Source organism: Podarcis melisellensis (assembly GCF_964234715.1).
Source record: "Podarcis melisellensis genome assembly, chromosome: 1".
Lineage (NCBI taxonomy): Eukaryota > Metazoa > Chordata > Lepidosauria > Squamata > Lacertidae > Podarcis > Podarcis melisellensis.
Window position 1 is genome coordinate 48,246,992 of NC_138528.1, and position 23,103 is coordinate 48,270,094.

General features: G+C 39.4%; 1 protein-coding gene across 19 annotated transcripts in view; it reads right to left on the reverse strand.

The window, feature by feature from the left end:
• The window catches only part of GPHN (gephyrin), a 238,719-nt gene that overhangs the window by 203,335 nt on the left and 12,281 nt on the right, over positions 1-23,103 (reverse strand). For 16 of the 19 annotated variants that reach the window (XM_081901116.1, XM_081901113.1, XM_081901109.1 and 13 more), the window contains exon 2: positions 2,898-2,976. In XM_081901116.1, the coding sequence (XP_081757242.1) occupies positions 2,898-2,976 (79 nt within the window). Of the gene's footprint in view, positions 1-2,446; positions 2,525-2,897; positions 2,977-23,103 lie in introns of all 19 variants that reach the window. The other 3 variants (XM_081901123.1, XM_081901119.1, XM_081901108.1) reach the window with 1 other exon arrangement.

Here is a 23,103-nt window from a genome sequence, read left to right on the forward strand (position 1 = left end):
GACACACAGAGGGCACTAAAATGTTCTGTGCTATTTTTATATGCTTTTCCACAATTCTGAAGTCACAGAAGCACAGCTGAAAAAAATCTTTCTTAGTCAATTAATAGAAAAAAACGTGTAGATTTTTTAAAAAATGAAAACAAAGCCAAAAACTCCCCACTGGAAATATTATGAAATATGACTCTCAATGAGATAGGAATGAAACATTCAAAGTAGCAGGCTTTTAGCTATGCAATGCCTTGTTAAAAGTATCAGTCTGGGTGGGGGCCAGCAGGTGCTGCCTCCTAGGCCTAATCCAGCTACCCTTTCCCACCAGTTACCTAATCCAGCTACCCTTTCCCACCAGTTTTCAAGCACATCCTCAAATACCACAGGAGAATGGGAGGGAGACAGACATACATACAGAGAAATTAAGTAAGGTTTATGGTCTAGGTGGTTCCTGGATCTATTTGAATCCACAAACCAAGTGATGGATGTGGCCAGGTATGCTTTTGCCTGGCTTAGCCTGGTACACCAGCTGTGCTCGTTTCTGTAAGAGACATATCTGGCTGTGGCAACACATGCTTTAATCACATCACAATTTGATTAATGAAATATGCTTGACAAGAGGCTGCCTTTTAAGATGCTTTGGAAACTGAAATTGATGCAGAATGTGCCAGTTAGGTACTTTATCTGTGCCTTAATAACGTCACATGTTCCTGCTATAACAGGTTTCCTAAATTCCAATGTGTTTCCAGTCCTAAATTGAAACTCTGGTTATGACCTTTAGAATCCTAATCAGGTTTCAGACTTGGATAGCTGAATAACTGCGTGGTTTTGTTTGTATTAGCCTCATTAAAACCATCAATGCATATTATTTTGCATATCCTGCCAATGGCTGAGGTGCATTTGGCCTAGTGAAATGGAGGCAAAACTTGGCTCTCACCACAATTCCAAGCCCACCCATTTGAAACTCAAATTTCTGGCTAGAAAACTGTCTTGGGAAGAAATTGCTAACAACTTAATTTTAAATTTGGTGAGTCACTAAAAATATTTTTAATAAGAAGCTAATTAAAGCAAACATTGCTCTTTGTTAAGAGGCAGGATAAGTAAATCCTGTTTTATAGTAAATTATGAAAATTAAACACTTACTGAGCTGTATAAAAATGTTTAAACCTCACACTTTAGGCAAAGTTTGCTGGTTCAAGGTAATTATAGGAAAACAATATTCAGCTTAATTCTGCCAGTGCAGGCAGAACCTATAAATCAGGTGTTTGTGCTTTTTTTCTTCAGGTACCTCCACACTAGACATTTAGAGTTGTATTCAACAAAGCGCTAAGCAGATCATTCCATCAGTACAATAATCCCTCTTTACACAGCAGAATGGTCCACCACTCCTCCCACTGTGCACCTCCTAAATCTGTTTTGGGTTTCCCCCAACCTTGCAGACCAGATTGGGTGATAGCATGGGGGACGGAGAGTGGGGGAAATACCCTTGCACTAGCACAAAAATGCAGCTGAATACTGCCCTTGAGACGTGGGTGGCATTGTGATCTAAACCACAGAGCCTAGGGCTTGCCGATAAGAAGGTCGGCGGTTCGAATCCACATGACAGGTCCCTGCTCCTGCCAACCTAGCAGTTCGAAGGCACGTCAAAGTGCAAGTAGATAAATAGGTACCGCTCCAGCGGGAAGGTAAATGGCGTTTCCGTGTGCTGCTCTGATTCGCCAGAAGCGGCTTAGTCATGCTGGCCACATGACCTGGAAGCTGTACGCCAGCTCCCTTGGCCAGTAAAGCAAGATAACCCCAGAGTCATCTGCGAGAGGACCTAACGGTCAGGGGTCCCTTTACCTTTACTGCCCTTAGCGTTAATTGTCATGGTTTCTACACTCATTTTTGAGGGGCATCCAAACACTGCCATTCAATCATTGTATTGTCCTGCACATACCCTAATATTCTTCCATCTTTTCTCAGACCACAAAAAGTCTCATTTCTTTTTCTAAAAAAAAAAAAGTAGCATAGTACTAATCTTCTGTCTTTTAAAAAAGGTGGGCTTTCACATAGGCAACAATGTATCAGGGAAGTGAAGATATCACAGCTCAATACCTTTGAGGTGGTTATCTTTTTCTCTATTTTCAGCTTTTTAAAAACTGAAAGTTTGCTACAGAATAAAAAAAATACACCACTTATTATCCAGATTGCTAAAATAGTGGTAAACAGATAAGTTATTTTAAGAAAATAGTAATGCTGTATGCTCAACACTATTTTAGAAACTTGGTTAATAATGGCACTGACCAGAAAGGGTTATTTAAAATCCTTTTTAATATATACAATTAACATTATAACACTACAATACTCTTTCATTTAAAAAACGTAGCCAGAAAAATGTTTTAGTGCTAATTAATCAAGAGATCAAAATAATAAATAGTGATAAAATGGCAACCACTACAAAAATTATAGTGAATGCCTGCTGGACTTCAACTGGCTGTTCAGGTGAGCTGGACCTTCTCCTGTCCCACCAACAGCGGCTATGTCACACCCATTGCTGGGGATGGAATGTTACAGGATGAAAACATAGAAATAGTTGGATTTACACATATAAAACACACAATACTCCTAATGGCTTGGAAAGTCAGTTGCAATTCCACTTGTAGTGTACAACAAAAAATTAATGACTTATTTTAACATGAGAGGAAAATAAGTTCATGTTATCAGATTTTATTTTCCTATTCCCTATAGACTTAGCATGGAACTGAGTATTGTTAGACTTAGTTGAGAAAACAATCATCCCTCTGGCCTGAGCTATTGAGGTGGTAATGTTTGGGTTTTATGTGTGTTTATTTATTCTACAGATGATCCGTTATTAATTTGTGGCTCAATTAGAAATCCATTATTCATACATTGAGATAGATACTTACAAAGAAGGATCTTGGACGAGGTCTTTAAGGTTTATCCCACTACGATCCTCTGCAAGGTTCCTGAAGCAACTGTCACTCACTAAAAAAAGAGAAAGAGAAATACAAGAGATGAAAATATGTTACACATGTATAGTACCTTCAAATCAATTAAATGATGTTGGTCTTATAGTAAAATTTTACTAAAAGACTGCACTATTTTACTATATTCTAAAGATTATTAATATGAAGCAATGCTGACTGAAAAAACACAATGTCAAAATCAGGATACTGAATACCAAGAATAGAAAATGCCTCATCTAGGAATTAAAATACTGCAAACTTATTTGGTTCTGAACAGTTAGACAACCCTAACAAACTATTGAAACAGGAGAAGACACTTTGAGGACCAAACTAGACACAACACAGACGGAGACATGAAAAGAAGTACATGCCCATCTTGTTTAGATCTAAAGTTGTGGGGAGCGAGTCAGGAAAACACTTTAACGGTAAAAGTTACTTGGGGTGGAAAGTACTATGGCAGTAAAAAAAATCCCAGAATATTGCTGGGAGTGGCCTTCACACATTTGTGTAGAACCTGTGGCCCTCCAGATTTCCTAACTTATAGCTCCCATCAGCCCTGGCCATTGATGATGTTGGCTGGAGCTGATGAGAGACCAACATCTGGAAGCCCAAAGGTTCCCCACCCCTGTTATAGACTCTATCAAGTTGAGCTTTTTAGTTTGCTGGTGACTTAGCTTTGCCTACTTTTTAGCCAATATTCTGTCTCCGTAGGTAGCTATGTCTTTACCAACCCCGGCAGCTGCCAGAACATTTAATTTCACCTGTTCTTACCCCAGGCCACAAAGAATTTGCTGATGACAGAAAACTGGGACAAAACTACCAATCCCACAGAGTATAAGATTAAAATTCAAAATGACCTAGATAATTGCTGAATTTCATTTTGTGTTTCTTACATCTCAATGTTTCAAAGCCAAGCATAAACATATTACTCATTACAAAGAAAAAAAATGTATATGCAAAATTCAGGAAGTTGGGGGGAAGAGCTATAGTCTATGTCAGGCATGGGCAAACTCGGCCCTCCAGATGTTTGGGGACTACAACTCCCATCATCCCTAGCTAACAGGACCAGTGGTCAGGGATGGTGGGAACTGTAGTCCCAAAACATCTGGAGGGCCGAGTTTGCCCATGCCTGGTCTATGTGTTAAGGAAGCAAGGTACAGTCTCCAGCTGAGGTTACTTTATGGGCTATTTTAATTGAAGGAAACATAACTGTTATAGTGAATTACTGAGGATTAGTATGAATAAAAGGGGATGCAACAGAGCCTCTATTCAGCATTATCTAGGCCGCAGCTGAAGTACTATACCCAGATTCCATTATTCATAGACTTACTGTTGACATTTGGAGAAAACAACATTCTGGTTGAAATCTGAAACTCTGGCACTTTCAAATCCTGCTAAACTGTGGCAGTCATATTGAAATCTACCCCCAGGGTTACTTGAACTATCAAATTTTCCTCACAAAATGAACAAGCAAGACCATGCCTCTGTATGAACCAAGCTTCTGAGCCATCAGAAGCTTATAAGAAGAGCCAAACTCGCACAAGATGTTGTCTGCATGGTGGAGGGTTGAGCTCACTCCACCAAGGACAATGTTGGCATTTGAGAACAAATGGTGACTGTGAAGTTCCTTTGAGATTATTTTGTGCTGCCTCAGCTGCCCCCTGGTCCTTAGAGCTAGGAGGAGCAGGTAGGACAGTTCTGCAGTGCTCTTTCCAGCAGCTAAAGGAAGAGACTGAACAGAATAGCAATTGTAGCAAGGCTTTCCCTTAACAATTTGCAAGTTTGGAATATGTTTCCAGCATTTTCAATTTAACTTGCTAGACCTGTAAGTCTCATGGTGTATGGAATGTTATTTTAACACTCAAGCAAGTGTGTAAACATCAAGCAAAGCAAGCATTTCCTAATGCCCTTGAGAACAGCCCAGAGGAGAACTTCACTGTAATGTTCTTGTTCCACTGAATACTAGATCATACTATCACCCAAAGAGGCTCTACTATTATGAATGCATGTAATAGATAAAGGCAGAAAACTAAGTACAGTTTCACACACACATATACAATATACAAAGATAAACTATATTAATGACTCATTGCAATTATTAACATACATAGTTGGTATGCATGAAAAATGATTTTCATTTAAAGATCAGAGAAATTTTCTTCTACAAATTATTTTAAAATATGCAACGTAATATTTGCGAACACCCATAAAATATGTATTGCACTTTTTCACTTTTTCAGTTCACCATTTTACAGCATCTTGTTCTCCCAGAGATATGTCATATAATTTTTCTATACATATCTCAAATTACATTTACCAGTTGTATTCAATGTGTGTTTACTTTTTGTTGGTGGTTCATGATGTTAATATCACTGGCAAATAATTTGCAAGTGTATCAGCACTGGCAGTTTCCTGAAGAAAGTAGTTTTGGGCACAGTAGGAAGCAATTTTTGTGTGAAAAAATATTAAAATTAAAAATGCAGAGAACAAAGCTTATGGATTATTTCACCATTTTTCCAATATTTTACATTCTATTAAAAAATTATAGTTTCTAGTATCGTTCTGTCACATCGTCACTCCTGCTACTCACTCCACTTGTTATATATAGCTGAGCTTCTGCAGAGTGGAGCATTTCTACTCATAGGCTCCCTACACAATTTAAAACCCTAGAAGATCAACATTCTGAGTTGTACATGAGCAAGCATCCCACTATAGAATCTCAGCTCCCAACATGTGGAAGGCAGCAGAGAGAATGACAAAGGGGGTGGATGCCATTTCATAGACTATTTGGTTCTTCTATGGAATCTGTTGCCCCACCACACTGAAAAGAGCACAGAAGTGATTGATTTCTTTCTTTGAGGGTAAAAAAAGTGGATACTGAAAACTATGAAAAATCTTGTTCCTGGAAATGTGCTTCTGCACTGGGTGTAAAAACAGCTTCCCAGAGAGTGTATGCCAACCAAAGCAAGGCTGGTGCTCAGTAACCATTTCTGATATTTTAAATCACTATCAGTTTGCATTGAATTGTATTAATTGTTTGAATAATTTGTTTGTTTCAAAAGTAGAACACAAATATCAAATCAAATCAAACATCAAACCAATTCTGTCTCAAAGTCAGGTCTGAATCTGTACAGAAATCAGTTTTCTCCAAGAGAGTCTGCAGCTTGACTGCCTCCACCCTCTCAAGCCCCTTACCCAAAACTTACTAGTGCTGGCCAGCTACTTAAGGATGCAACAGAGGCAGCAAAATAAGCTGCCAGGTGTATGTGCTTGATAATAGTTTCTATATTCTCACCTGGTCACCATTCCCCAGCACTTTGTTAGCCACACACACACATATTCATTCATTCAAGATTTTTATGTCCTGCCCTTCCTCCAACCTGAAGCGAAGTATTAGAGCAAACAGTATGCAATACTACTTTTATTTTCTCCCCCCCCCCAAAGTAGCACGCCCCCATAAAAAAAATATACTGCACAGGAAGCTCCTTTGGGGTGGGAAGGTGCCAGAAGAAGCACTCAACAGAGGGAAATGCTGCTCAGGAATACTTTAGTCCTGCTGTACGTGCACAAAACCAGGACAAAAAAATATGAATAAGAGGGCTAACTGGATCAGAGCCAAAGTGTTTTTAAGCACAGTCGGGAAAACAAGAAACTGCAGATTGAGATTCTGTTTTTCACAGGCTGTGTCATACTCTCTAACCATAATGAAATGAGACATTTATCTTTTGTAATCATTGACCCAGTGTATTACAACTGTTTCTAATGATGTATTTCTTAAGCCTTGCAACATTTTCTGTGGCCAAGGGCCACTGAACCTATTTGGTGTTCCTCAATCTTAATTTTATTCATAACTCAGCTATGCTGGAATGCAACTGTGCTTTCCTATACACAATAAGTCATGCTGGAGTTGGAGGCACGACTCAAAACTGAGTACATTCAAATGAATAGTAATAATAATAATAGCCATTATTTGCACACTAGACTGAAAACAAAAACAGAATAAGGCAGCTTTAACATAGAAAGGTGATGCCCCAGATCTTAGGAACTATGAGCAGAGTTCCACTAACTGAACAGCAGTTTTCCACTTCCTTCTTTTAGGTGCTGTCTTCTGCAACCCCCCCCCCCCAAAAAAAAACCATATCATTCAATTCAGCATAGACAGCTGAAGCTGCAGAAGAAAGTAAGAAGTCAAACACACTCTTTCATTGCACAGCAGAAAGACTTTGAACTTGGCCCAGTAGAATAATGGCAGCCAAATCCAGCTTTGCCAGCACAAGTGTAACACACCACCTTCAACAGCCTTGCCACAACATTCCACATTAGCTACTGTAGCTTCCAGGATTCCCAACACAGAGTGTACTGCAGTAATCCAGTCTGGCGGTTACCAGTACCTGCAGTACTGTAGGCTAACGTATACAAATCTAGGAACAGCCAAAGCTGCTACACTAGCAGTAGCTGGCAGGAATTACTATTGGTTACCAAAGCCATTTAGGTTTCCAGTAGTACCTCCAACCCCAAGTTATGTATCTGCTCAGATAAAGTGCACTCACATCCAAACAGGCAACTGACCTATTTCCTGGACCCAGTAACTACTTACCCACACAGCTTCTACCTTATCAAGATTCAAACTCAGATTATTGGCCATCATCCAGCCCACCACTGTGCCCAAGCATCATACCAGTTCCTGCACTGTCATACCTTATGGAGAAATAAGTTATATTGTCATCAACAGTGTGATGAGACCACACTCCAAATCCCCTAATAACCACTCCTAGCAGTTTCATATAGATGTCAAAAAGCATTAGGAATAAATTAGTGCCCTGCAGAACCTCACCACAGTGTAAAACACAGTGGGCCAAAGAACACTTGCCCAATGATGCTCTCTGGAACAAATCCTGGGGATGGGAACAGAACCACTGTAAAACAATGCCCACCCCACAGAGTCAGTCTAAAAGGATACCACAGCTGTTTATATAAAAAGCCTCAAAGAGATTGAGAAGAAGAAGCAAGGTCGCACTTCCCTCTGTCTCTTTCTCTCACAACAAAAGTCACACACCAGGGCAACCAAGACTGATTCTATCCCCAAACCAGTCCTGAACCTAGACTAGAATGGGTAGCTAATATCTTCCAATAATCTTTGCGGTAGTCCCTCCCCCAACATATATATTTGCAACTAGTTGGTCGCTCTCGCAAACCATGAAGTTCAGAGTACAGAGAAGTACTTTCTTTTCTCCATCCTGAATCTTCACATTCAGCTTCACTGGATGTCCCCAAGTTCTAGAGTTATGAGAAGGGGAATTCTCTATCAACTTTCTACATACCATACACTTCTACCATGTCAGTTCTAAGTTGACTTCTCTCTAAATTCAAAAGCCTCAAATGCTGCTCCATCCCACTAATCACGTTGTTTGCCCTTTTCTGAACCTTTTTCTGCTCTACAATATGCTTTTGAAAGCGAGACAAACTGAATTATACATAGTATTCCAAACACAGCTGCACCATAGTTTTGTATAACAGCATTATGATATTGGAAGTTTTATTTTCAATTCCTTTCCTAACAGTGCAGCCACACACTAGGTCAGCGTCTTCACTGTATGACCCCATAAGTGTATATGTGAAATTTAAGACACCCCCCGCAACTTGCATCACATTACTCTTGTTTACATTTTTAACAAGGTGGACATATTGGACTCAATTCAAAGTTCCTTGTGTTAATGTTCTATTCCAAGCATGTATGCTGATGATTCCAAATGTACACGCCAAGCTTACCAACTCAAAGAAAATGGAAGTGACTTTTACAAAGGGGCCCCTCCCACTAGATTCTAGCCAATGTCTGCACAAATCAGTCAACTGGTTCTTTCCAAGAAGAGAGAAGCCTGAATAGTTAAATAATTTATCAGTGTGCCTTGGATGTCTAACAAAATCCAGGAGTACAAAAATAGTCTCAAGACATATAGAAAGAAAAAAGATTAATTGCTTCAAAACTACCAATGGCAAAACATCTGGATTATAGAAGTGTTGTTCTCTGCCACAAGTTTATATAGTATCATCTGCAGAGATGACTCAATACATTTTAGGTAGAAGATGCAAATGGCATCCCCACACCTACCCCATCAAGGTGGAAAAAGCAAGATTTAAGAAATTGCTGTCATCTAATGGAAACTCAAAAACTGTTGCTCAGTATGAAATTATGTTTGTGTAACTACAAAGTCTGTCCTTTTAGGGATTTTGTGACAATGTATCTTTATTCCAGACCATGGTTGTGAAATTTCTCCTATCATGCCCCTTTAGAATTCGTGTGGGCACTTCAAAATCATTTTGATGGGGATGGTGAAAAACATGTATTTATTCTACAGAAAAATGAAATCCAAAGTGCTAATGTTCAACACAGTCCTACTTTAAAGTTTTTTTCTTATTTTGTAAGCTGCAGACCTGTACTACCGTATTCAGAAAGAAATAGATTTTATTCTTGAGCATTCAGAACCATAGGCTATATGGGCAAATGTTAGGTTGTGCTTTTACCCTATTAAATACCTATATTTTTCTTTGAATCCCTGTTGAGTCATTGGAAAAACTATAATATCTATTAGACTTAAAGAAACCCGCAATTGATGTCTTATTTTAAACTTAGGATTGCTTGGGCAATTTGCCATCTGAATTTCCCTTCTGATTTTGGGGCTCCAAGTTACCTTATCTCACTTGCAGAACAGCGCCAATGAATTAACAACCCACCATTAACCAGACTTTGTTCATGCTGTTATACATGGCATGTGTAATTTGAAACATTTTAAAGTTCATAACTCTTACTGGTTACTGATGTGCACGTGCATAACTTCATCAGGATACCTTCCTGGCCAATGCCTTAATCAATATGTATATACACTTATGCACATCAGTAAGTGTAAATAAATAAACACCTGAAAATTGCTGCACACGCACTAATTCCAAAAAGAAGTGTTCAAAACAAATTAAACTAGAGTTCAGACAGAGAAAAGCATAAGGCAGAACAACTCCTGGAATAATAGTGACACACAAACCATCCACTCATCCCCAGTTTTAACCAACTGAGTTCTCTTACTAAGTGGTGACATTTCCTATTGGAGCCACTTCAAACTAAGTTTCAGTTTTGTCCAGTTTGCTTATATTTTTTAATCAAGGCAAGTTAACAGCTATCATTTAGATTTAAATGTTAACAGTCTTAATTGTTTAATTAAAAGCATAAGCCCTCCCTCCACACAACAAGATGTATTTAACAAAACATATCCATAATTATTTAGACATGTGTGAAAGATTTGTAGTTACATAATCTGTCATATTTTGCATAATTTGAAGTTACTGAATGAAGAACGAGCTAGATTGTTTTTTAGAACACTGAAGCAGAGCAGGTGTAGCTGAATAGCTAAGATTTGCTATTACCATGCTAGGCTTAGTCTTGTAATAGCACACAGACCTTAGTTTATTGAATATAAGAAGGAAGCAAAGTAAACCTGCATAGATAGAAAAATGAACATGTGATAAATGTGTTAAATTTTAGCTTAGGAAACATGTAATAAGTAACAATGTCTGACAAGTCAGTAGAAAATACTGAGGTTTATCAAACTATGAGCAACATATTAAAACAAATATGTGGAGTGTTCACACTACAACTCTGAAGGACCATAAAGTGACTGTTAAAAAAAAAGGTTTAAAATCTTTTGAAAAAATATAGTTATTCAGGTTTGTCTTTCAGTTGTCATTTACCTTCTGAAATTCTCTAGAGACAAAGCATTTCCCCCCTAGCTTCTTGGAAAATTTGACACCACCTTAACTAGTGTTGCTCTACGCTGCAACCGTAACAAAGGAGCTTGTATCAAAGACATATAATTAGTGTTTGGTTCTTTGATCGTAAGAGGTGCTGAAAATTGTAAGTCTTTATTAATAGCCACTTGCAAAATCAAACTCTAGATGCCATAATATCTCTAAATTAGATTCTGTGAACTATCTAAAGATAAAATAACTCATTACTAAAAATATCTTTGTTTCTGAAGGAAATATAGTGATGTTTCTTCCACAAGAGAAAATGAAAGCATTTTAGCTCAAGAATTGTAAACTACTCAGACCATATAATTCAGAGATTCTGAATCATCTTCATGTGCGAGTTCACATCTTTTAAAATGTTTCCTCACAGGCATGGTCTTGCCAACTATACTGTGATTGGAAATTTAATCATAGCCAACTTGCATGTTTTTGCATACGTTAGTGTTCTAGTGAATTTTACAAAAGCTTTGCAAATTCTGTCCCTGATATTATTTCCTCTAGTCAATTTGTATCTCCAAGTGTGTCCTCTAAATGACAGGAAGCTCTTTGATCCAGTGGAAAGGGGAGGGCAATTTCCTTTTCTCCTGCAACCTCCAACACCACTCCAAAAGCTTCCACAAGCCTCCAGAGCAGATTTGATGGGGTGCAGGGGGCTGCAGAGGGAAGGAGGAATCAGAAAAGATTTCATTCCCTCCTCCTTTCTACTCATGGCAGCTTCCTCTGGAACAAAGAGCCTTCCATCAGAGGATGGATAAAACCCTTAGGGAAAAACGTAATTCTACATATAGAACCATTATTACTAAATACGCCTTGCACCTGAACAAGAAATTGTTGCTCTCAAGTTAACACAAAACTAAAAAGAAAAAGAAAAACCCAAATCAATCTGGGTAACACCTGCAAAGAGAAGAGGAGTGTCCTGCAGCCAATCGGAAGCCGCGCTGGATGTTCGGCTTCCGAAAATCACTTGAAAATCGGAACACACACTTCCGGGTTTCGATTGTTTGGGAGCCAATTTGTTTGGGAGCCAAGGCATTTGAGATCCAAGGTACGACTATAAAATACAGCTAAATTGCAAAAACTAAAAACTTATTAAAGATAATTGTTAAAAATGATTCTATAATAGAATTAAAACAATATTTAAAGAGCAACATACCAATGAAAATCAACTGCTAGGGCCCAGCAATAGGTAAGGTCTATTTCATTCTTGTCTGTAAGCTTCCCAGCAGATTGCTGGACTCAATGGATCTTTGGTCTCAAGAGTAATGTTCTTGTGTTCATCCTTTTATATTAGCCAGTATGTTGGAGGAGGGGGTGTAGTGATGTACAGTCACATATGGTTCTCTCAAAATCTGCATCTGCTCTTAAACAAGAGAACTTGGGCACATCTCTTAGAGAATGGACACATTTGAATGAAATCCTCATATGTTTCAGAGAAATGCAGTAAACAGAATATTTGAGATTCAGCATAGATTTATACTAGGTCACTAAAACTGCCATCCCAGCTGTTTATGGTTCTCCAGCTTTTCTGCAAGGACACTCTGCTTAGAAACAGCAGTTAGAGCCCCATTTAAAAAAGCCAGGTGCAGCAATCTGGTATTTAAAAAACAGCCAGAGAAGCCAGCAATGGAGAATACTCTTCCTATATTCTTACTAATTGTGAAAAACCCTTACTACTCTAGTCACACAGTACATAGTGATTCGTAGACAGACAGTTGCTATTTTGAGCTTTTGCACTCTCAGATTGATCCACAATATAGCTGTTCTCTTGAAACTGCAGCAATTGTGTAAGCCGCTTATTATTATGTTTTGAAATAGAAAATTTGAAAGACTGGCTATATGATGACAAGAAGCCTCCTGCTTACAAGATGATAATATTTTGTCTATAAACACATGTTATTTTCTCATCTATCCCTTTATTTAAGATGAGTGGGTATAGTTTTGCATTACACAAGTACTACGTACTGGAATTCCAAGAGTAAAAGAAAATGGTGCCAGTGGAACCAGATTTTTACTCCAGATACTTTAGGAATGTAGTAGTAAAACTTAGAAACTTACTATTTGAGAGATAGAAGCGTCAATACCAATATCAAGAGGATTCAGAGATCTGCTTAAGCATGGCAGAATATCAAAGCATCAATTGAAGACATATGATGGGATCTGAAGAGCTAAGTGAGCATGCCTAAGGTACTTCCATGAATACCATGGGGGGGTTGTTGTTTTTATTAGTAGTAGTATACCACCATTCATCTGAAGATCTCAGGGCAGTTCATAGCATAAAAATATAAAATAAAAACACAAATGTCATAATAAAAACATTAACAAAACAAACCGACAATCCTCCACCCAAACACATTTAAAAGGACATAGAATGGTTGAAGTCTGGTTGAAGAACATTTTTGCCTGGCACTAAGATGTATAATAAAAGTGCCAGGTGAGCCTCCCTGGGGAAAGTATTCCACAAGCAGGGAGCCACTGCAGAAAAGGCCCATTCTCATGTTGCCAGCCCCCAGTCCTCTTATGAAGGAGACACATGAAGTAGGGCCTCAGGTGATGATTTCAGGGTTCAAGTAGATTAATATGGGGAGGGGCAGTCTTTGGGGTATTGCGGTCCTGAGCCGCTTAAGGTTTTCTGGGTCAAAATCAGCACTTTGAATTGGGCCTGGAAATTAATTGGTAGCCAGTGTAGTTGGGTGAGGATCGGTATGCTCAAACTGTCTTGCCCCAGTGAGCAACCTGGCCAGCAAATTCTGCACCAGCTGCACCTGTATTCAGAGTTAACCCCACATACAATGTGTTGAAGTAATCTAAACTAGAGGTTACCATAGCACAGACAACAGAAGTTAAGCTACCCCTGTCCAGATAGGGGCACAGCTGGGCTACCAGCTGAAGCTGATGGAAGGCACTCCACACCACTGAGGCCAACAGCAATGGATCCAGAAGTACCCCCAAATTGTATACCTGCTCTTTTAAAGAAAGTGTAACCTCATCAACTCCCATCCATCCAGTATAGGGAAACAGCCACTAACAGTGTCTCAGTCTTATCTGGATTAAGCTTCGTTATGTTGGCTCTAATCCAGTTCATTACTGAGGCAAAACAATGGTCAGCACATCCACTGCCATACCTGCAGATGTAAAGAAGTAGAGCTGTGTCTCATCAGTATATTGCTGACAATGTAATACAAAACTCCAGATAACCCCAATGTAAGGGGTGTGTGAGCATTTTAGTTCCCTGGCAAGCCCTGGTCAGCCCAGCTGCATTAGGATTGTAAAGGAAGGGCACTTTCTACTTTAGACTCACAAAAAGCATTTCTTCACCTTACATGGAATCTAAAATGACTACAAAATTATCATTTCCTAAAATGAGTAATCAAACAAAAATAAAATTGAAAGGAATATTGTTGAAGCTTATTCAGGAGTAAATTTACACATCAAAACTCCTTGAAAGGGTTTGCTCAGAACCAAGAAGAAGGATGGGTGGCAAAAAGCCTCAAAGGGCGGGGGGGGGGGGCATTCTAAAAGGAAACCAGAGGGTGTCAGCTGATCTTATGGAAATGTAGTCTTTCAATGAGCCTGTGACCAATTAAATCCAATTCAAAACTTGACCGCAGATAGACAACTGCTGCACATGGAAGTTCCACTTTGACAAACGATTAGCTTTTACTGGAAGGGATGTTCATTTTCCCTTTGGTCATACAGTCATAATACTTCCTAGGATTCTTTTGTATTCAAATGATATACTGCCTACTTTTTATGTGTTAATGTTCGTGTTTGTTAGTTTTGTATATATGTATGTATGTATGGAACAACTGATTGGTTCAAAATTGGGAAAGGAGTACGACAAGGCTGTATTTTGTCTCCCTGCTTATTTAACTTATATGCAGAATTCATCATGCGAAAGGCTGGGCTGGATGAATCCCTAGCCGGAATTAAGATTGCCGGAAGAAATATCAACAACCTCAGATATGCAGATGACACAACCTTGATGGCAGAAAGTGAGGAGGAATTAAAGAACCTTTTAATGAGGGTGAAAGAGGAGAGCGCAAAATATGGTCTGAAGCTCAACATCAAAAAAACGAAGATCATGGCCACTGGTCCCATCCTGGCAAATAGAAGGGGAAGAAATGGAGGTAGTGAGAGATTTCACTTTCTTGGGCTCCATGATCACTGCAGATGGTGACAGCAGCCACGAAATTAAAAGACGCCTGCTTCTTGGGAGAAGGGCAATGACAGGCCTAGACAGCATCTTGAGAAGTAGAGACATCACCTTGCCAACAAAGGTTCGTATAGTTAAAGCTATGGTTTTCCCAGTAGTGATGTATGGAAGTGAGAGCTGGACCATAAAGAAGGCTGATCGCCGAAGAATTGATGCTTTTGAATTATGGTGCTGGAGGAGACTCTTGAGAGTCCCATGGACTGCAAGAAGATCAAACCTCTCCATACTGAAGGAAATCAACCCTGAGTGCTCACTGGAAGGACAGATTGTGAAGCTGAGGCTCCAGTACTTTGGCCACCTCATGAGAAGAGAAGACTCCCTGGAGAAGACCCTGATGTTGGGAAAGATGGAGGGCACAAGGAGAAGGGGGCGACAGAGGACGAGATGGCTGGATAGTGTTTTCGAGGTTACCAGCATGAGTTTGACCAAACTGCGGGAGGCAGTGGAGGACAGAGGTGCCTGGCGTTCTCTGGTCCATGGGGTCACGAAGAGTCGGACACGACTAAACGACAACAACAACAACATGTATGTATTTATGTGTATGTATGCAAACACTCATCCAGGGGGGTAGGGTGCCAAACTGGGTCTTTGACTCTGGTGACAGAAAGCCTAATTTCAGCCCTGATGAGGGAAAATAAAGCCTAAATGGTTTGGGTCTTGACTATCTTAGGCAACGTCCTCTGTAATATAAATATTCCCATGGAGGCTATGCTTCAGGTTCCATTGTATGGGGAGGTCTAGATTAGCCTTTTCAGGAGCAGATATGATGCAGTGAAATGAAACATTCAATCAGTCCTCTCTCTGGCAGCCTTCCAAAAACAGGATAAAATATTTTTCTACTTCATTTGACTCTTTTGAGTTTTCTTCTTCTTTTTTTTTTTTTTTTTTTTGCTTGTGTCTTATGGGCATTTAATTTATAATATTTAAAAATATCTTACTGGTCATTTTATAAATTGCTTTTGACGTTTATCAAAGAGCAGTATAGAAATATTAAAATCAAAGTAAACTAGCAAGCAGTAACAGCAGCAGGGGCAGCAGCAACTTTCACAGGGTCATACACCACAAGTGGGTTTGAGCCAAAAGACTGTTGGGCGCTAGGTCATTAAACCACTGTAACTCTCTGGAAAACCATCAAGATTCTTAGACCCAAGTAATTTTCTGCATTCTTTGTCATGATCTACCCATCCCCAGTGGGACTGGGCCCTTGCGGATTTTGTTACCTGCTCTCTTCTCCACACCTATCCACACAAACATTTGGGAATCAACTTTAGCCTGCCTCTCTAACCAACAGTTCCTTAGAAGAATGTCACATTTCAGGACGGTTGCATCCATTTGCCTAGAAGCACCTTGATGGGAGTCTGAAAGTTGATGCAAAGGGACTTGCATTTCCAACACCTTGAGGTATTCTGCTGGGGATCTGAAAGGTGATACAAAGACAATCCTGGGAAAGTATTTGCCATGTAGCTCTTGCAATAAAAAGGAGCATGTACAACTGACACATTGGTCTCAAAGACTGAGTAGGAAGTATAAGAACTTAAGAGCTACAGTCATCTTTGAAGAAAGATCTCTACAGCACACAAAGGAGCAATATGGAGCCTTTATATCATCCTGCTCCATTCTCTGTGTTACTAGAATGGCCATTTAGTTAGGCAGAGAAACAATTGCTTGTAACTATATCCCTGCACAGCACGTGGTGTATGACTTGGAACTCCTCAATAAATGAAGTTATTACATATTTTGAAAACTGGAACCAATGCCTTAATTTCTATATCTTCCACCTCTGATCCTGGTTTGCATTCATAACATGGCTAGGTTGACCTGTGTGAAACCTGGAGAGTCACTGCCAGTCAGCGGGTACAATACTGTGCTAGATGGATCAATAGACTGACTTACAATGAGGCACCTTCTTATGTTCTTGTGGAAGAGATTGTTGAGCAGGGTTTCATAATCTCATACATCCCTCTCATGAGAAATGAGCCAGGCTCTGCTGAAGAAGATGAACTTGAGGTTTCTGCCAAACCTAGAGGTAAAGAGAAGGGACAAAATCCTATCCCTTTCCCAGCTCCAAGGTTGGGCTGAAGTCTGGGATTTGTGTCAGCTCTGTGCTTGCTAGGTGCAAGTACAGAGCCCAACAAGCACTCACCTCCAAAGGTAGAGGTGTAAGGTTTATCTCTGCATCTGACAATTACCCCAAGCTTGGAGCACACTGCATTGATGGGAACTTGGGAGCACCTTTCAGGCACAGAGACAGGGTAGCCCCCCTTCCACTTCTGAACTGGGGTGTGTGTGGTTATATTCTGCAGCCCTCCCCAGTTCCAAGTTTAGAGCTGGAGAGAAAATGATATATTTTCCAGATTTTGAGCTACATTTCAGAGAGGCAAGGGACAAAATCATGCCCCTTGGGTGAGAAAAGGCCCTGGCAACAACCCTTTTTCTTGGCCAATGAACGTTTTGTGTGAATTTTAAATTTCAGTCAGCTACTCAGCACAAAATTCTTGCAGGAGCAGTTGTATTCCATAATTAATTCATAAGGAAACAACATTTCTTACATTCTTCTTTTGACAGAGTGAATTACAGTAAAAGTGGGTGTGCAACTCAAGACTGCTCAAATGTGTACCAGTATACACAAGCACTATAGAATAATGGAGCAAAATAGACCTTTGGGTTCATTGATACCAGTCCCCCTTCAGAAAATTCTTTCTTGAAACCATCACTGACAGATGTTAACTCATCCTCTTCTAAAATATCTTATTTAATGCTGATATCTTAATAATTACTATGCCATGTAGTTCTGATAGATCATAGTCCTAAAGGCCTCCCGCGCAGATGAAGAGAAATCATCAGATTACAGCATTGATTTCTGGTTTAGCTGTAATTTATTATTTCTTCATTTCAATAAGCAGCCAGTGAAAGATGAGTGATACTATACAGCAATAAGTGAAGACTTGCTCAGAGCAACTCTCCCATATACCAATTAGCATTGTTCATGCAAAAGTTCCCCTGCCTTAGAGAAGGTACTTAATCTGAATTTGACAGAAAATTACTCACTTTGTTTCTGTCATGAAACTATTCAATCTTCTCACTAAAATCATGCATGTGATCATCCTCTTAACATCCAAGCATAAGTAGTACATTAAATAGCCAAAACAATTTGTACCCCTCCAATTGAGATCTTTTGTTAGGTCTTCAAAGGAACATTTAATAAGCCAAGATATGAACGAACTAACTGCTTGGGGTGAGGGTAGGAAGCACAGAAAACAAAGTGGGAGGAGGAATGAAACAGAGTATCCTGGAGAAGGGCATGGCTGGCTGGCAGGCTAACAAAATGAAAGGAGCCCACCACACTGTAACATTTCTGTTAGTCTACTGTACAGACTATGGTAAAAACTTGTGCTACACTCTCTCCAGAAAACTGAACATCTGGCTGGGAAAGGGCCACGGCTCAGTGGCAGAGAATCTGCTTTGCAACTTTAATCCCTGACATCTCTGGATAGGGCTGGGAGAGATTGCGGTCTGAAATTCTGGACAGCTGCTGCCAGTCAGCATAGACAATACTAAAAGTTGGATCAATGATTTGACACCTACCGTATTTTTCGCTATATAAGATGTACCAGACCACAAGACGCACCTAGTTTTCGGAGGAGGAAAACAAGAAAAGAAATATTCTGAATCTCAGAAGCCATAACAGCAAGAGGGATCGCTGCACAGTGAAAGCAGCAATCCTTCTTGCTGTTCTGGCTCCTGGGATAGCTGCGCAGCCTGCATTCGCTCCATAAGACGCACACACATTTCCCCTTACTTTTTAGGAGGAAAAAAGTGAGTTTTATAGAGCAAAAAATACGGTATATTACTATCAGCATCTCGTATGGCAAATAGAAAAAGATCAAGAATGACACCTCAGGTTTGGAACACAGCATACAGAACTGAACTGGACACACCAATGCACCGGGCAGAAATTCTTCAAAACAAGGGAAGTGATTTTTTTTTTAATAATTCATTTATCTAAGGAAAAAGAAAACTAACATATGTCTCTATTGACCCATTTAGGACACCCTGAACTCACCTAGCAATACTGTAAATCAAGATGCACACTGAGCCAGGCAGAACAGTCCTTTCTTTCACAAGGCCTGACCTTCTGCCCTACTAAATCTATACAGATGATACCATTCTGTACTATGCAGAAGCATCTTCCTGTCACCTACAACTCAAGTAATATTTCTATCATGAAATATTTCTTGAGTTGAACCAGCATCAATTACCTTTCGCCCATGACACCAACGGAAAGTGCACTGACAAACAACAAACATATTCTCAACAACACAGGAAGAATTCTGCATGGACATCTCTAGATGCTTATTAATTAGATTAGATTCTTACACTGAGTGCTACCACCATCATGCCCAAGCAGATGTAATCAGCATGCAGGCTAATTTACCTCACTATCTCAGCTGTACAGAACATGATGCCATCCACACTCTCAGAAGCAATACTGAAGTCATAATCAAAAGCATGAATGTGATATATGGCATGATCCGCAAGCAAAGCCCTTCTACATAAGACAAGCTAATCTCTACGCAAAATAATAAAGGTAAAGGTAAAGGACCCCTGACAGTTAAATCCAGTCACGAACAACTCTAAAGGGTTGCGGCGCTCATCTCGCTTTACTGGCCGAGGGAGCCAACGTTTGTCTGCAGACAGTTTTTCCAGGTCATGTGGCTAGCATGTGGCCAGCAAAACCACATGGAACGGAAGTTATTGGAGGAATAGTGATCTGTTGAGGTGTAACAGATGTGCACTGGGCAGTGGAAGGTGGATTGTGAGCACCCTAAGGAGAGCGATACTTTAAATATAATTATTATTTATTAAATTTACATACTGCCCTATACCCACAGGTCTCAGGGCAGTTCACAAGATAACATCACGATATAAAAACACAAAATACATAATCAAAACAAAAACAAACCAATGACCACATCCATAAATCCATAAATCCCATCCAAAGTACCCAAATCAGAATGTAGCTTAAAGAGAAAATACTGTAGTTCTGTTCTACAGTTGAGTAACCAGTCTAAAAAACCCCTCAGTCTTTACCATAATTTCTTCTAAAGCAAATCTCCTTAATGATTATATGATAGGTAAGTGTCACACAAGGGCAGTTACAGTTTCTTCGATAGTAGTTCTACAAATACTGTAGCTACACTGCCTTCTGTAATAGTTCTATAACAGGTCCTATTAACCTTTCAATTCAAGGGTTAAACATTTATATCAAACAGCACATTACAAAGAACCTACTCATAACTAACTTTCTAAATCCTCTACACAACTCATGCCGCATGGACATTTCATTTTTAATATATCTGTAGCCCTCTTCCAGCTACTGATTTTGTCTGTAAAAATGTTAACTCAATAGCCTCCTTAAATGTATGATAAATTATGTGTGGAAAATACAGCTCTATCTCAAAAGTACATTTTATACACTTTTTGGAAAGGGATGCTATGGACTAAGAAAATTAACAGCAGTTAATTTTGAAGAGCAAGACACTTTGATATTTCTAAGAATAAACTTGAGGTGTTTAGAAAATCCTGTTCTGATAGAACATATCTCCATGAACACTAAAATTAGGCAGAACACTAATTTTACTTTGTGCTGTGTGAAGTAGTACCTTCTTTTATCTGTCCTGAATCTTCTAACATTCAGCTTTATTGGATGATTCTGGGTTCTATTACTTTGATGAAGGGAGGAAAAAGTCCTCTGTCTACTTTCTCTACACCATGCATAGCCTCATATATTCTATTGGATCCAACCAGTACTATTTTTCTAGAAAAAGAGGTGCCAGAACTCACCATGAAAGCCTCCTTTGTTCTCTCATAAGGGCAATGGGGCCTACCTGAAAGGTGACAAAACTGAGTTCTGGTGAGTTCTGGCTGAAAAAAAGCCCAGGGTCCAACCCATGCTGTTTTTCTAAACTAAAAAGACCCTAATATTGTAACATTTACTCAGAGATGAGTTGCTCCAACCCAGGGGGGATAAAAATCAATGTGTTGTTTTTTAAAAAATAAAAATCAGATTTATTTTTTTTAAATCGGAGTTTATTAAAAAATCAGATTTTTAAAATAAAATGCTTTTGGAGGAAAAATCTTTCTAAATATAGTCTTCTATTTAAGTTACATTATAGTCCAAAGGCTATTCATCAGGAAATAAGGATTTATTTTAAGTTTTTCATGTGTGCTAAAACTCAGTTGCGGGTGGCACTGTGGTCTAAACCACAGAGCCTAGGGCTTGCCGATCAGAAGGTCGGCGGTTCGAATCCCCATGACAGGGTGAGCTCCCGTTGTTCAGTCCCAGCTCCTGCCCACCTAGCAGTCTGAAAGCACGTCAAAGTGCAAGCAGATAAATAGGTACCGCTCCAGTGGGAAGGTAAACAGCGCTTCCGTGTACTGCTCTAGTTTCACCAGAAGCAGCTTAGCCATGCTGGCCACATGACCCGAAAGCTGTACGCTGGCTCCCTTGGCCAGTAAAGCGAGGTGAGCGCCGCAACCCCAGAGTTGTCCGTGACTGCACCTAACGGTCAGGGGTCCCTTTACCTAAGTTAAAAAAATATATTATTTTTTAACCACATCAGTTAACAAACATGGATACATATGCTATAATGTTATTATTTTAGTTAAATAAATTGTTTAAATGGTTATTAAGGAAATGATGATTTTTCTCCTTCCAATAAAGTACAGCAGAAAAGTTGTCCAAATATAAACAGTTAATTTATTAAACATCACCATAATTTCATAATTATCTATGTATTTTTAGTAGTATAACCAAATCAGTAATTTTTTATATAACTGTAAAAACTAGTCTGAAAAATTATTATTCCAAAAATGAAACCTTCATATGGTTGTAAATATAAAGATGATACCAGCAAGAATGAGTCTTTCTGTAAAAAAAATGATTCAAATCAAGCCTTACTGACTAGTGATTTAAATCGTGATTTAAATTGATTTGATTTAAATCAAATCCACCCTGCTCCAACCCCTTGATCATTTCAGTCTGAACCTTTTCTGACACTACAATAGCCTTTTTGAGCTTAGGTGACCACAACTGTACAGAGTATTCCAAGTGTACCAAAGATTTGTATAATGCACCATAGATTTGTGTAATGGCATTGTGACAGTTTTCATAACATGGGATTCATACTTTTCACAGCTGCCACACACTGAGTCAACATCTTCATGGAGTTATCCTCTATGATCCCAAAGTCTCATTCCTAGTTAGTCACTGCCAGTTGAGACCCTATTAGTGCATATGTGAAGTTGGAATTCTTTCCCTGATATGCATCACTTGCATACACCGAAGGCAATAATTCATTATTTGAAGTGATACAATCCTGATTTGATATTCTTTGGATTCTGAGCCAGTACTCAACAATATCAACATTTTGCCCAATCTCATCTCTTCTCTTCTCTTCTCTTCTCTTCCATTTGGCACTGATCTGTGGGCTAGGACTGCCCATCTTTAGGGCTACCAAACGTCCGGATTTTGCGGACATTACCAGGATTTCAAAGATGGAATTGACGTCAGGTGTGTCTGTGTGTGGATTTCTGAAATGTGATGCCTTGTACTAGATCTTAGGCAAGTCAATCTTAAAATCTTTTAAAAAGCTCAATAACTTGTTCTGATTTGAAATATGGCAACCCTACCCATCTTGGAGCAGAATCTAAATGCAGACCTCATGTCTAGAACATGCACCCTGATTTTTGTACTTCTGATGCCCAGGCCCCAGGCCCTTGTTCCCCTTACTCTCTACTGTACAGTGGATGCTCGGCTTGCGAACGTGATCCGTGTGGGATGCACGTTCACAATGTGCAGCGACGCGTCTGTACACATGCAGGTTGCGATTCGGAGCTTCTGCGCATGCGCAACCGCCGAAACCCGGAAGTAACCTGTTCCGGTACTTCCGGGTTTCAGAGGGTCCGTAACCCGAAAAAACGCAACCTGAATCATCTATAACCCAAGGTATGACTGTATGTTGTAAGCCGCCAGAGTGACTGGGGAAACCAATCCAGATGGGTGGGGTATAAATAATAAATATAATAATAATAATCATTATTACTTTGTGTGACATTCAGCCTGATGATTAGTTC